At 42.8% G+C, this 14,469-nt stretch overlaps 1 protein-coding gene across 1 annotated transcript in view; it reads right to left on the bottom strand.

The window, feature by feature from the left end:
• The window catches only part of COQ3 (coenzyme Q3, methyltransferase), a 30,609-nt gene extending 20,569 nt beyond the window's left edge, over positions 1-10,040 (bottom strand). Inside the window, exon 1 of the mRNA XM_036769133.1 lies at positions 9,858-10,040. Within this exon, the coding sequence (XP_036625028.1) occupies positions 9,858-10,026 (169 nt within the window). The 5' untranslated portion in view covers positions 10,027-10,040. The remainder of the gene's footprint in view (positions 1-9,857) is intronic.
• Between the last annotated feature and the right edge of the window lie 4,429 nt (positions 10,041-14,469).

The following is a 14,469-nucleotide window of genomic DNA, read 5'->3' as shown; positions in this document are numbered from 1 at the left end:
AGCTTTCTGGGTGCTGGCTGTGGGTGGATCTTACACCCCCATAGAAGCTGCTAGCCGGATTGTGGAAACAGCATTCCCCAACTGATAAGCATTCTCTTAATTTCCAATTGTTACCCACCACAAAAAGCTGCTATAAATATTTTTGTACGAATAGCTACTTTCCTCCTTTTTTTGACGTCTTTGTCCAGTAGTAGTATTGCTGGATCAAAGAATATGCAGTTTTATAACTCTTTGGCCATAGTACCAGATTGTTCTCCAGAATCACTGAATCAGTTCACAATTCTACCAAGAGTCCCAACCCCATATTGAGGTCTCCACCCACAATTTAAGAAGTGCTGAAGAGGTCGGAAGTGGAAAAAGTTTAAGAAGCCCTGCTGAAAACAGAAGACAATGGTTTTTTGACCCCCAACAGCTTCTCAAGAATACTCTGCCTCAACTTCTGGGGGTGGAGCCAAGATGGCAGCTGAAAAGCAGGGACTTGCGTGAGCTTCCTGCCAGGTCCCTCCAAAAAACTATAAAAAATGGCTCTGAAAAAATTCTAGAACTGCAGAACCCACAAAATAGCAGAGGGAAGCAGGGATCTAGCCCAGGACATCCTGGATGGTCGCTGAATGAGGTCTATCGTGCACGGAACAGAGGGGAATGGAGCTCAGCGTGGGCAGCAGCAGGACCAACCAGACCAGCAGCAGGCTGGAACAGGCCCTAGCGCCCTGAATCACTGAGCTGTGGCAGTTACCAGACTTCTTAACCCACAAACACCAAAGACAACAGAGAAGGTTAGTGGGAAAAGCTGAGGGGTACAGAGTTCAAGGTTCAGACACTGCCCCAGGGGCAGCGGGAGAAGTGCAGCTACAGAACTACAGCTGCAGTTACTTCCGGCCCCAGGCCCACGTGGTGGGAGGAATTAAGTGGTGGATAAGAGCAGGAGTGCAGAGCCTACTTAAGATTTGCATCAGGTCCCGGTTGGTGGTTCTTGAGGGAGGAGGAGTGCTGGTGTGGCAGAGCTGGCTGTATAGAAATAGCTCTGAAATCAACAGCGCATCCCCTCAAGCTTGGAACAAAGTACTCTTTGCTCTACAAGCAGTTGTACCCCAATGAAAATGTCAAGGGTCAAGTAAGTTGGCTGGGAACATGGCCAGGCAGCAAAAACACACCCAGATTCAGTCTCAGACTTTGGAATCTTTCTTTGGTGACAAAGAAGACCAAAACATACAGCCAGAAGAAGTCAACAAAGTCAAAGAGCCTACACCAAAAGCCTCCAAGAAAAACATGAACTGGTCTCAGGCCATAGAAGAGCTCAAAAAGGATTTGGAAAAGCAAGTTAGAGAAGTAGAGGAAAAATTGGGAAGAGAAATGAGAAGGATGTGAGAAAACCATGAAAAACAAGTCAATGACTTGCTAAAGGAGACCCAAAAAAATATTGAAAAAAAGTACTAAAGAAAACAACACTTTAAAAAATAGACTAACTCAAATGGCGAAAGAGCTCCAAAAAGCCAATGAGGAGAAGAATGCCTTGAAAGGCAGAATTAGCCAAATGGAAAAGGAGGTCCAAAAGACCACTGAAAAAAATACCACCTTAAAAATGAGATTGAAACAAGTGGAAGCTAGTGACTTGATGAGAAATCAAGATATTATAAAACAGAACCAAAGGAATGAAAAAGTGGAAGACAATGTGAAATATCTCATTGGAAAAACAACTGACCTAGAAAATAGATCCAGGAGAGATAATTTTAAAATTGCTGGACTACCTGAAAGCCATGATCAAAAAAAAAAAGCCTAGATATCATCTTTCAGGAAATTATCAAGGAGAATTGCCCTGATATTCTAGAGCCGGAGGGTAAAATAGAAATTGAAAGAATCCACCAATCGCCTCCTCAAATAGATCCCCCCAAAAAAACCTCCTAGGAACATTGTTGCCAAATTCCAGAGCCCCCAGGTCAAGGAGAAAATACTTCAAGCAGCCAGAAAGAAACAATTTGAGTATTGTGGAAAAACAATCAGGATAACACAGGATCTGGCAGCTTCCACATTAATGGACTGAAGGGCTTGGAATACAATATTCCAGAGGTCAATGGAGCTAGGATTAAAACCAAGAATCACCTATCCAGCAAAACTGAGTATCATGCTCCAAGGCAAAATACGCACTTTCAATAAAATAGAGGACTTTCAAGCTTTCTCAGTGAAAAGACCAGAGCTGAATAGAAAATTTGACTTTCAAACACAAGAATCAAGAGAAGCATGAAAAAGTAAAGAAAGAGAAATCATAAGGGACCTACTAAAGTTGAACTGTTTTGTTTACATTCCTACATGGAAAGATGATCTGTATGATTCATGAGACCTCAATATCATAGTAGCTGAAAGGAATATGCATATATATATATATATATATATATATAGGTGTATACATATATATATATACACATGTGTGTGTCTATGTATGTATGTATGTATGTAGGTGTGTGTATATATATGTGTGTATATGTATGTATACACACACACACACACAGAGGGCACAGGGTGAGCTGAATATGAAGGGATGATATCTAAAAATGTAAAATCAAATTAAGGGATAAGAGAGGAATATATTGAGAGAGGGAGAAAGGGAGAGATAGAATGGGGTAAATTATCTCGCATAAAAGTGGCAAAAAAAAGCAGTTCTCTGGGAAGGGAAGAGGGGGCAGGTGAGGAGGAATGAATAAATCTTGCTCTCATCAGATTTGACCTGAGGAGGGAATACCACACACACTCAATTGGGTATCTTACCCCACAGGAAAGAAGAAGGAAGAAAATAAAAAAAGGGGGGATGATAGAAGGGAGGGCAGATGGGGGGAGGAGGTAATCAGAAACAAACACTTTCAAAAAGGGACAGGGTCAAGGGAGAAAATTCAATAAAGGGGGATAGGTTAGGAAGGAGCAAAACATAGTTAATCTTTCACAACATGAGTACAGTGGAAGGGTTTTACATGACACACATGTGGCCTATGTTGAATTGCTTGCCTTCTTAGGGAGGGTGGTCGGGGAGGGAAGAGGGGAGAGAATTTGGAACTCAAAGTTTTAAAAACAGATGTTCAAAAACCATAACAAGGAAAAAGTTTTTGCATGCAACTAGGAAATAAGATACACAGGAAATGGGGCATAGAAATTTATCTTGCCCCAAAAGAGAAGAAGTGAAAGGGGGATGGGAGGGTCGTGGGGTGACAGATGGGAGGGCTAACTGGGGAATGGTGCAACCAGAATATAGGCCATCTTGGAGTGCGCGGGAGGGTAGAAATGGGGAGAAAATTTGTAATTCAAACTCTTGTGAAAATCAATGCTGAAAACTAAACATATTAAATAAATTAAATAAAAAAAATACTCTGCCTCCAAATCTTCAAACACATTGTGAAAATGAACACATCACAGCAGCATATATCCCATGTGAAATTTCCTTAGCATTTCACTTATAGTTCTCTTGCCTTCCCAGATTGCCTTGTATTACAGTTTTTTTGTGGTCAGACTCAGAAGTGCCATCAGATGAGGCCAGTTCTAGCTTTAAGGCAAAAAGCAAGGGATTAAGTGACTATGGCTTGGCTCCCAAGAGTGAATTGAAAGGTCTCTTGAGGGGTAAGGGAAAGTAGCGTAATGAAAAATGATTGGGCCAGAAGCAAGTACAGCAAAGGTTCTAGTCCATATTCTGCCACTAAATAGCTGCGTGACCTCAGGCAAATCACTTCTCCTAGGATCATATATTAGAGCCAGAAAAGATTTTAGAAGCCATGAAGAGTCCATCCCTTTTACATATATGGAACCTGAGGCACAGGGTTAAGTGAATTGAAGTGACTAATTGAAGTGACTTGGCCTAGATTACCTAACTAGTAAATAGTTAAGGTGGAATTTAAACACAAGTCTTCCTGCCTCCAAAACCATCACTCTATCCACTCACTGTGCCACCTCTGAGGCTCAGTTTCCTCATCTGTAAAAAGAGGGGGATGGACTAATAATCTCAAAAATCCCTTCTAGATCTAAATTGATGACACTGTGATACATATCTCTTGGAAATTACCAGAATAGCCATGTCCCCTTTGGACAAGTCATGTCATATCATCTCAGTTTAATTGCCTCCACAAAGAAAGGGTACATTCATTCATTCAATCATTCTACAAGCATTTATTTATGTGCCTTCTATGTGTCAAAAACAAGGTACACTAATGGGTATCACATTGCTTGCTTTCTCAAAGAGTGGGAAGGAGAGAAAGAGTTTGGAATTCAAAAAAATTTTAATTAAAAATTTTAAAAATATATTTCATGTGAAGAGCTGGGTATACTAAGAAAAAAAAAAACTCTTGAGAGGCCTCTGCTTTATTGAAGGAAACAAATACATAAAACGCAAATGCAAAATAAAAGCAAATTGATTTTAGTAGAAGTGTACTAGCAATTGGGAGGAGTGAGAAAAGGAGAGGAAGAGGTAATAAAGTCCTGCAGTGTGATGTAGCACTTGAGAGAGGTCTGGAAGGAAGTCAGGGGATTCTAAGCAAAGGTGAGGAGGGAGTGAATTCCAGGTATGGCAGCAGTCAATACAAAGAAATGGGAGATGGAATGTCAAGCAAGTGTGCTGCTGAGAGAATGAAAGAGAGTAACATGCAATAATTTTAGAAAGGTACCCCTTCAGTTCTTTATCACTACAAAAAGAGTTGCTAACTCTGAGATGCCACCTCATATCTAAGCTGTAATGAACCCGGGAGCCTCCCCACCCTACTAAATGAAGAAGCCCCTAGGGTAACCCTGGTAACAAGGATGGGATGCCAAAATCTATAAGGGACTCAATCTAAAACAGATTGCTTATGGCATATACTCTTTTCTATGGCAATAACAGGCACTCCATTTTTTGCCCGTAAAGTGGTGCTTTTAAGGTACCCATAGGTTGCTTTTAAGACTGGCTATATAATCAGCAAAATCTGGAAGTTGGTCCTTCTGAAATCAAAATCAACACACAAGACTGGGGTATTTCTGTGGCTGAATTAAAGTGGTGGCACTTCCCTTACCAAAAATCTTGGAGGTGGCTTCTGGACCCTGAGATTCTCTGGGTCTGGGAAGGAAAGTTTTGCCAGCCTCTGGTCTCCAGAGATATTTCAAAATGCTTCCTGGCCTAGACCCTCAAATGCACCCCCACACCCCAAATAAGCTTAAAATATGACAGGAAAAGAAGCTGCTGTTGCTGATAACAACTTTAACCTCTCACTCTCTAGTCAGGGTACTATCAGGTATCTATGAGCAGTTAAACTCCTTCCTAGCCAGCTACCAATATCAAAGAGCTACGGACACTGGAAAAAGGGTCTCCCCAAGGCTCCCTCTACGCAAAAATTTATGGTAAAAGGGGAGAAGAGGGAAGCTGGAGACTGAAAAAGAAAGTAGGAAATTCACAAGCCTAGAAATGAAGATGCTCCACAGAGCATAGATAAAGAGGGAGCTGACTGACTAGCCTGCTTCTACACCAAAGAGGCAGAACTCATGCTTAATTGCATGGATATTAAACAGGTGACAGGCTCCAGCAAACATCTTAAGACAGTGTGGGGAACTTGCAGCCTCGAGGTTACATGTGGCCCTCTAGGTCTTCTGTGTGTGACCCTTTGACTGAATCCAAACTTCACAGATCCCAATTTGTTCTGTGAAGTTTGGATTCAGTGAAAGTCCCCACTTGAGGCCATAGAGGGCCACATGTGGCCTCAAGGCTGCAGGTTTCACACCCCTGTCTTAAGATATCAATTCCTCCTTAGGAGAGCTCTTGCTAACTGAGGGGTTAACCTATTTGACCCAGGGCCCCAGCAGGATGCTCACTTCTATCTGGGACCTCAATCATCAGACTTGACCTGTTTTCCTCTTCCCTCACTGCCCTTCTTATTTAGAAATATATTACCACAATAAAGCTAGCTTGCTTTACTGTCTTGCTGTGTACTACATGTTTCCTTGTACTGGATTTTGGTATATACCAAAACTGCTGGTAGAGCAATGGGTTGGTTATCTATTCTGGAAAGCAACATGGTATTTAGCCCCCAAAGTTATTAACTTTTCATATCCTTTGACTTATCAATATCACTACTATATCTATATGTCAAAGAGATCAAAAGCACCCGTATGTACAAAAATATAGCAGCTCTTTTCATGGTAACAAAGAACTGAAACTAAGGGGATGTCCATCAGCTAAAGAATGGTTGAATAAATTATGATACATGAAGGCAATGAAATATAACTGTGCCATAAGAAATGACGAAATGGGAAAGTCTCAAAGAAACCTAGGTTGACTTGTATAACTGATGCAGATTTAAATGAACAAAACACAAAGAACAATTCATATAACAACAATATTGTAAAGACAAACAACTTTGAAAGCCATAAGCACTCTGATCAATGCAATGACCAAGATTCCAGAAGACCAATGATAAAGTATGTTACCAACCTCTTTGCAGAGAAATGATAGACTTCAGGGTGCAGAATGAGATACTTATTTTTTGGAAACAGCCAGTGGGAAAATTTGTTTGGTTTAGCTAAGCATATTTGTTTTAAGAGTTTCAAGGGTTTGGTTTTTTTTTTTAATTGATGGGGGGGCAGTGTTGAGGGATAAAAAATAGATTTTTGTTCACTGAAAAAAATTTTTAAAAGAACATAAGCTCCTTTAGTACACTGACTGTTTTTGCCTTTCCATTTACCTCCACTATTGCTCAGACCACTGATACACCATTAAGTGCTTAATCAATGACTGTGTTCTTATTTTTAAACAAAAACTGCTGTATTTTATTTATAACGGCAAAGAAATGGAAACTAAGGGAGTGACCACTGAACTGAGGAATGGCTAAACAAACAATGGTCTAAGAATGATAAATACTTTATGAATGTAATGGAATATTGTTGTGCAATAAGAAATGAGGAGTTGAAACCCTTGAGAAGACTTGTATGAACTAATACAGAGTAAATTGAGCAGAAGCAGAACAATTTATACAATAAGAACACTACTAGAGAACTCTGTCAAACTTATAAGAATATGAGTTATTCCCCAACTGATAAATGGTCAAAGGATATGAACAGGCAGTTTTTAGGTAAAGAAATCAAAACTATATATAGTCGTTAAGAAAAAAAGCACTAAATTATTGATTAGAGAAACAGAAATTAAAACTACTTTGAGATATCATCTTACACTTATCAGATTGGCTAAAATGATAGAAGGGGAAAATGACAAATGTTGGAGGGGATGTGGAAAAATTAAAACACTAATACACTGTTGGTGGAACTGTGAACTGATCCAACCATTTGGGGGAGCAATGTGGAGTTATGCCCTTTGACCCAGCAAGACCACTATCAGAGCCTTCTTCCCAAGATGACTAGAGAAAATGTAAAAGGACTTGTACGTTCTAAAATATTTATAGCAGCTCTCTTTGTGGTGGTAAAGAACTAACTGGAAATTGAGGGAAGACTGTCAATTGGGGAATGGCTAAACAAGTTGTGGTACATGACTGTGATGGAAAATTACTGTGCTATAAGAAGCAATGAGCCGGTTGATTTTGGAAAAACATTGAAAGATTTCCATGAAATAATGAAGAGTTGTTATACCAGAAGCGAGTGAGACACGCCACAGAGTATAAGTTTTGAATGGAGAAGTTTATTAGCTGGCAGTCATTCAGGGAAATTCCCAAATCAAATGACCACATTTGAAGCGAGAAGGTAGTTTATATAGACAATACAGGATTCAGTGCTTAATTATCTGTTGAAGTTTACATATGTTACTTTGCAGACTCAGCAAGCCTGTGTTATTTCACTTTTTATGACCATGATACAATAGAGGAACCTCCTGAATAGATTGTAAATACAACATATCAGATAGTTGACAAAGTGTCAATTGGAATTACAACCCAGGATCTCTGTCTCCAACTTTTGCCATAACTCTTGAAGCTAGGAAGGCTCAAGATAAGGCAAAAGTCATATAATTCACGATAATGTCTAGGGTCAAGGCTTCCATCCTTAATGGCCATGGACAGACCGAGAGATGTTTTAGCTCAGTCTGTTAACATAAGATAGAGACATCTCTGAGCCCACTCTGCCAGAGGAAGGTCGTTAGGCATTAGACTTTTCCCTGGTAATTAGCTCACATTCCTTAGAAGTCTTAGGGACCCAGGCCCCTTGCCGAATGTCAGGAACTCAGTCTGTTTTTCTATATGCAGACTGGAGTTTGCAATTAGGGGCTGGGGGCAGGGTTTTTTTAGCAATAGCTGGCTACTCAGGTATCACAGAGTGAAATAAGCAAAACCAAGAGAATGTTGTAAGAATAAAGTAACAGCGATGCTGTTCTAAGAAAAACTGAACAACTAAGTCATTTTGAATATTTTAAGTATCAAATCAACTACAAAGGACCTATGAAGGAAGAAGACACTGTCTGCCTCCAGAGAAAGAACTGATAAATAGAAGTATGTATAGTATGGTATATAGATAGATATAGAGATACAGAAATGATGAGGTTAAAGAAAATGATGAGGGTAAAGAACCAAAGGTTTTTAGGGGTCCTGCCAAAAGAGATCCACTCAAGCTTTCTCAGCCAAGGAAAAAGACAAAGTTTATTAAGGATTAGCCATAATGGGTGGCCTCATTTGTGAGCATGCAGGCCAGATTCAATCTACTGAGCTAGATTGAATCTAAGCGCCTTCAGGGAGGCAAGATGGAGCTTATATACAGATTGTGGGAGGGGATAGAGGGGTGCTCAAGTAGTCTGGGGTGATGGGAGGAGGGGTTTAAGGAGGGTCTTGAGGAAGAGTCTAAAGAAGATCGTGAAGGGACTGGGATGACTAGAAGTCAAGACTCCAGGAAACAAGACAATGGGATTTTGATGGGATCAAGGATGGGATGCATCTGGACAATACAGGTCTAGGCTAGGTGGAGATTTGGGTTTAGCGATGAGGAAAGGCCTTTAATCTCAGGCAAAGGCCAGCTCAAGTGGGAAGTTTCAAGGAGAGTTCAAGGGGGGCTCCCAGAAACTGTTCCCCATCAGGTTCAAGGGGGTAACCCTTAAACTAGCCTAGCCCTGTATTGTCTGTTATCTCCAGGTGGCCTTCGGCTATTTCCCACCCTAAATCTTACTCCTGGAGTCTTGACCTCTAGTCCCATCGAGATCCTCCTTAGACTCCTCAAGACCCTCCCTAAACCCCCCTCCTCTAGTCACTCCAGACTACTTGACCACCCCTCAATCCCTCCCACAATCCTTCTGTTCTGGCCCGCTGCCACTGGCGTCACAAATGCTCAGGCTCCCTCGGCAGACCCCCGCGCGTCGGTGTTTTGGGGTCTCGAGCACCCCTAAAAACCTATGGTTCCCTACCTCATCATGTCTTTAACATCATCACCATGAGAACCGTCATTACAGAGCTCAGACAGAGGGATGGATTCAAATGCAGGAGGGTCTGCATTGATACGATAATTTGTCTTGCTTGACAATGAATAATGGTTACGCGCGTTTTCTTTTTCTATTTTTGCTTTAAACGTGAGAGAAGGAATGAAAATACTGTTTATCAATTAAAAAAAAAAACTAAGAGTATAAAGCAGGATAAAATAACGCTTGGAAAGGTAGGGCGGGGCCGGGTCGTGGGCTGTGGTCTCCCACGGCCCTCGCAAGGTCACCTGAACCAGCGTGGACAAGAGTTCAATGTCAGGGTTCCCCACTCGGCTCCTTTAGGCCCCGCCCCAGAGCTGACACTTTCCGCCGGCATTCTGGAATTCCTTCCCCCTTCCTCTCCCGGCCTCCTCGCCCGCGCCTGCGCATTTACCGTAAGCCAGCCTCCTCTCCCCTATCCGCCCGCAAAGCGCGTGCCCAAGGGGCGCGAGGGAACGCGATCGCCACCCACCTTCTGGTGCCGCTGCCCTTGGAGGTTCGGCCCCTCTGCACGCATTCCGTACCCCGGCTCGCCCCCAGCCGCGAGCCCCGAAGGCCCTCAGCCTGCAGCCTCCCGACATCGTCCGCGCTCGTGTCCCTTGCCCTTTCCGGTCCCTCCCGCGAACGCGCACCCGCTTCATAAAGGTTCCAGACACAGTGTGGCGGGTCGTCTCCCGCCCTCCCGGGGGCGTGAGTTCTTTTTGGCGCCTTTTTTGGTGGTGGGTGGTCCCTTTTGGAAAGGAGGAGGAGAAGAGGAGAGGAGGCGAGGCGCAGCCAGCCCGCGGGTCTCGAATATCTCTAGTATTAATGTGGTTTAAATCACAAAAACGTTCTTCTAGTCACACTCCTTCATTTAACGGAGCAGGAGACCGAAGCCGGATCGGAGCTGAATAACTTGTCCAATACCACAGGGCTAACTGTTGATCGATTATAGCAGGATGGGGGCCAGAGCTGTGATTATTTCGTTAAAAAGAGGAGCGCACCTTACCCGTTAGGGCTAGCTAGCGCAGTCTCTGCAACTTCCAGTCTTACGTCACCGCACTTAGAGGTTAAGTAACTTATCCAGGATCGCTCAGCCGGTAGTAGTACTTCATCTCAGTGAACAGATCAATAAACGTTTATGAAGCGCCTACTGCCTACTCTAGGGAGCAATGTGCTAAGAGCTGGGAATACAATGAAAAGTAGTAATAATCCCTGCTCTCCCTGTGTCTAAAGGGGGAAAAATATGCAAATAGCCATGACAATTAAGCTACAAACGGGATAATTTGAAATCAACAGAAGGAGACTAGAATTAAAAGGTCCTTCTGGCTCCTGAGTTATACCATGAAGCCTCTTACTGATGTAAGGATTAAAGTCTTCACTGATCTGACTCCCAGTCCGGAGCCCTTTCCCACATGACGTGCATGCTGCTTCCAGAGTCACTCCTTGAAATCATAGGATCATAGACTTAAGAGTTGGAGGGGAACTTAGACATAATCAATCCTCTCATGATCTTTCCCACTAAATCCTCCCCACCTCCTACCTTCCCTTTTAGCAGAGGGCAGCCCCATCCTCCCAGTTCCTTAGACTCACCCCCTCCCTCCATATCTGATCTGTTGCCAAGTCCTATTGATGAGGGCACAGTCTCTGGGAACCCCTTGAACCCTTGAACTCTTCTTGAATCTTCCCACTTGATCTGGCCTTGGCCTGATGCTATAACCATTAGGCCCAAATGCCTACCTTGCCCAGTCCTCTATTGTCCAGCTGTTTCCCACCCTTAATCCTTTTTCCCATCCTTAATCCTGATCAAAATATCTATACCCTAGCTCTGTTACCCTAGCCCTTTATTGTCTGTCATTTCCATCACCCCAGACCACCCCTCAATCCCTCCCACAATCTTTGTGTATATAATTTCCATCTTGCCTCCATGAAGTTGGTCAGATCCAATCTAGCTCAGATTGATCTGGCCCACTTTCCTTACAGGCCTCGCAAGGGGTGGGATCTCTTGGGGCAGGCCTATTTGGCTAACTCTTAATAAACTTTATCTTTTCCCTTGGCTGAGAAAGCTTGAGTCGAATTCTTTCGGCAGGACCCGGTGTGTGGGTACTTTGGGGTGTCGAGCACCCCTCACCCCAAACCCTTTTCACTATAGATGTCACCTTTGCAGTATTTTTCTAATATGACCCTTTCTCTTTTCTGACACTGCTATCACTCTGATTCAGGCCTTCATCCCCTCACACACAGCCTATTGCAATAGCCTGCCTCAAATCTTTCCCCACTCCAGTCAATCCTCCATTCAGCCACTAAAATGATCTTTCTAAAACACAGGTCCTACTGAAGAGGGTTTGGGGTGAGGGGTGCTCGACACCCCAAAGTACCCACACACCGAGTCCTGCCGAAAGAATTCGACTCAAGCTTTCTCAGCCAAGGGAAAAGATAAAGTTTATTAAGAGTTAGCCAAATAGGCCTGCCCCAAGAGATCCCACCCCTTGCGAGGCCTGTAAGGAAAGTGGGCCAGATCAATCTGAGCTAGATTGGATCTGACCAACTTCATGGAGGCAAGATGGAAATTATATACACAAAGATTGTGGGAGGGATTGAGGGGTGGTCTGGGGTGATGGAAATGACAGACAATAAAGGGCTAGGGTAACAGAGCTAGGGTATAGATATTTTGATCAGGATTAAGGATGGGAAAAAGGATTAAGGGTGGGAAACAGCTGGACAATAGAGGACTGGGCAAGGTAGGCATTTGGGCCTAATGGTTATAGCCTCAGGCCAAGGCCAGGTCGAGTGGGAGGATCAAGGTAGGCATTTGGGCCTAATGGTTATAGCCTCAGGTCAAGGCCAGATCAAGTGGGAAGATTCAAGGAGAGTTCAAGGGTTCAAGGAGTTCCCAGAGACTGTGCCCTCATCACTACCATGCTACTCTCCCAACTCCAGTGGCTCCCTATTATGCCCAGGATCAAATACAAAATCTCTGTTTTACATTCAAAGACTTCATAACCCAGTGCCCTCCTACTTGTCCAGTCTTCTTACACCATTCTCCCCATACTCTTTGATCCAGTGACATTAGCCTCCTGGTTGTTCTACTCCTCTAGATTTCTCTGGCTGTCCCCCATGCCTGTAATATTCTCCCTCTTCTGCTCTGCTTACTGACCTCTCAGGCTTCCTTTAAGTCCCAATTAAAATTTCATCTTTTATTGAAGGTTTCCCAATCCCTTTTCTCATGCCTTCCCTCTATTAACTATTTCCAATTTATCCCATATAGAGCTTGCTTTGTATATATGTTTGCATGACATCTCCCCTCATTAGATTCTAAGCTTGAGGGCAAGGACTGACTTTTGTACAGTGCCTGGCACATAGTAGGCACTTAATAAATGTTTATTGGTTGATTGATTTTACAGATAAGGAAACTGGGACCCAAATAAAGTCATGACTTGCTCAAGGTCACACAAGTAGTAAATTGCAGAGTTGGAATTCAGATCTAGGTCCTCTGATTCTAAATCCAGAATTTTGAATTGAGATGACTTTACAAAGTCAGGTCAAGATGAATTTCAGAGAACTATTGAGTATCTGAAGGAAGAGGAGAGCCAAGATGGCAAAGTACAGAAGCACTCAGCTGAGCTCTCTCAAATTCCTCTCCAAATAATTCTAAAATGATGCCTCAAATAGAATTCTGGAGGAGTAGAAGCAACAAAGAGTCAGATGAAACAATTTTCCAAGCCAAGACAACTTAGAGGTTGACAGGAAAGGTCTGTTTCATGGGAGTGGGGATCAGACCAGGAGCATAGTGCAGACTGTAAAGAGTAGGCTGCACTGCAGCAGGGTACCTTAGAGATGGTTGCAATGGTACAATGATGAGTGCAATGGTGAAACTGCAGCAGCAGTTTCAAGAGCTCTCAGCCCACTAATGGTGTCAGGGTTGGACAACCAGTTGGAAGGAGATTGCAGCATACCTTTTGCTGATACTGGGTTCAGGGCTCTGTTGTATTGTCCATATGCAGGGCAAGGTGAGGTTGAACAATAGCACGTGCAGCCACAGGGGAGGAAGGACCCTGGTAGCTGTTCCAGGACAGAAATGAAGTGCTTGTGGTCCACTCATGGGGAGTAGAGACCCTGGTCTCAATTCCAAGATAATGGGTTGGTGTTCAGTCACATCTAACTCTGTGACCCCATGAACCAAGGCCCTTCTATCCTCCGTTATCTCCCAAACTCTCCAAGTTCATGTTCATTATTTCCATGATACTTATCTATCTCATCCTCTACTGTCCCCTTTTCCTTTTGCCTTCAATCTGTGCCAACATCAGGGTCTTTTCTAATGAGTCTTGTCTTCTCATTATATGGTCAAAGTATTTAAGCTTCAGCTTCAATCTTTGATCTGCCAGTGAATAGCCCAAATTGATTTCTTTAAGTACTGACTGATTTGATTTCCTTGCTGTCCAAGAGACTCTCAGAATTTTTCTCCAGCACCGCAATTTAAAAGCATTGTTTCTATGGTACTTAGTTTTCCTAATAGTCTAACTCTCACAGCCTTACACTGCTACTGGAAAAACCATAGCTTTGACTATACAAACCTTTGTCGATAAGCCAATGTCTCTGCTTTTTAGTATGCTGTCCAGATTTGCCATAGCTTTCCTTCCAAGGAGCAAGTGTCCTTTAATTTCATGGCTGCAATTGCCATCTGCATGTTATTAATAACATCTGCATGTTATTAATAAAAGAGGTCAGTGGCACTCTTGAATACCAAAGATCTGTACTCTGCATATAAGTTAAATAAATAAGGTGACAATATGCAGCCTTGTCATACTCCTTTTCTAATCTTAAAACAATCAGTTGTTCCATGTTTGGTTCTAACTGTTGCATCTTGGCCTACATATAGGTTCCTTAGGAGACAGGTAAGATGACCTGTACTCTTATCTTCTTGAGGATTTGCCACATTTTGTTGTGATCCACACAAAGACTTTGCTGTAGTCAATGAAGCAGAAGTGATGCTTTTCTGGAATTCCCTTGTTTTCTCCACAATCCAGCGAATGCTGGCAATTTGGTCTCTACTTCCTTTGCCTCTTCTAAAACCAGCTTGGTTTTCTGGTAATTTACAATTTACA

Source organism: Trichosurus vulpecula, chromosome 7 (assembly GCF_011100635.1).
Source record: "Trichosurus vulpecula isolate mTriVul1 chromosome 7, mTriVul1.pri, whole genome shotgun sequence".
Taxonomy (NCBI): Eukaryota; Metazoa; Chordata; class Mammalia; order Diprotodontia; family Phalangeridae; genus Trichosurus; species Trichosurus vulpecula.
The sequence above is the reverse complement of the archived record's forward strand: the minus strand, read 5'-3'. Positions and strand labels throughout refer to the sequence as shown.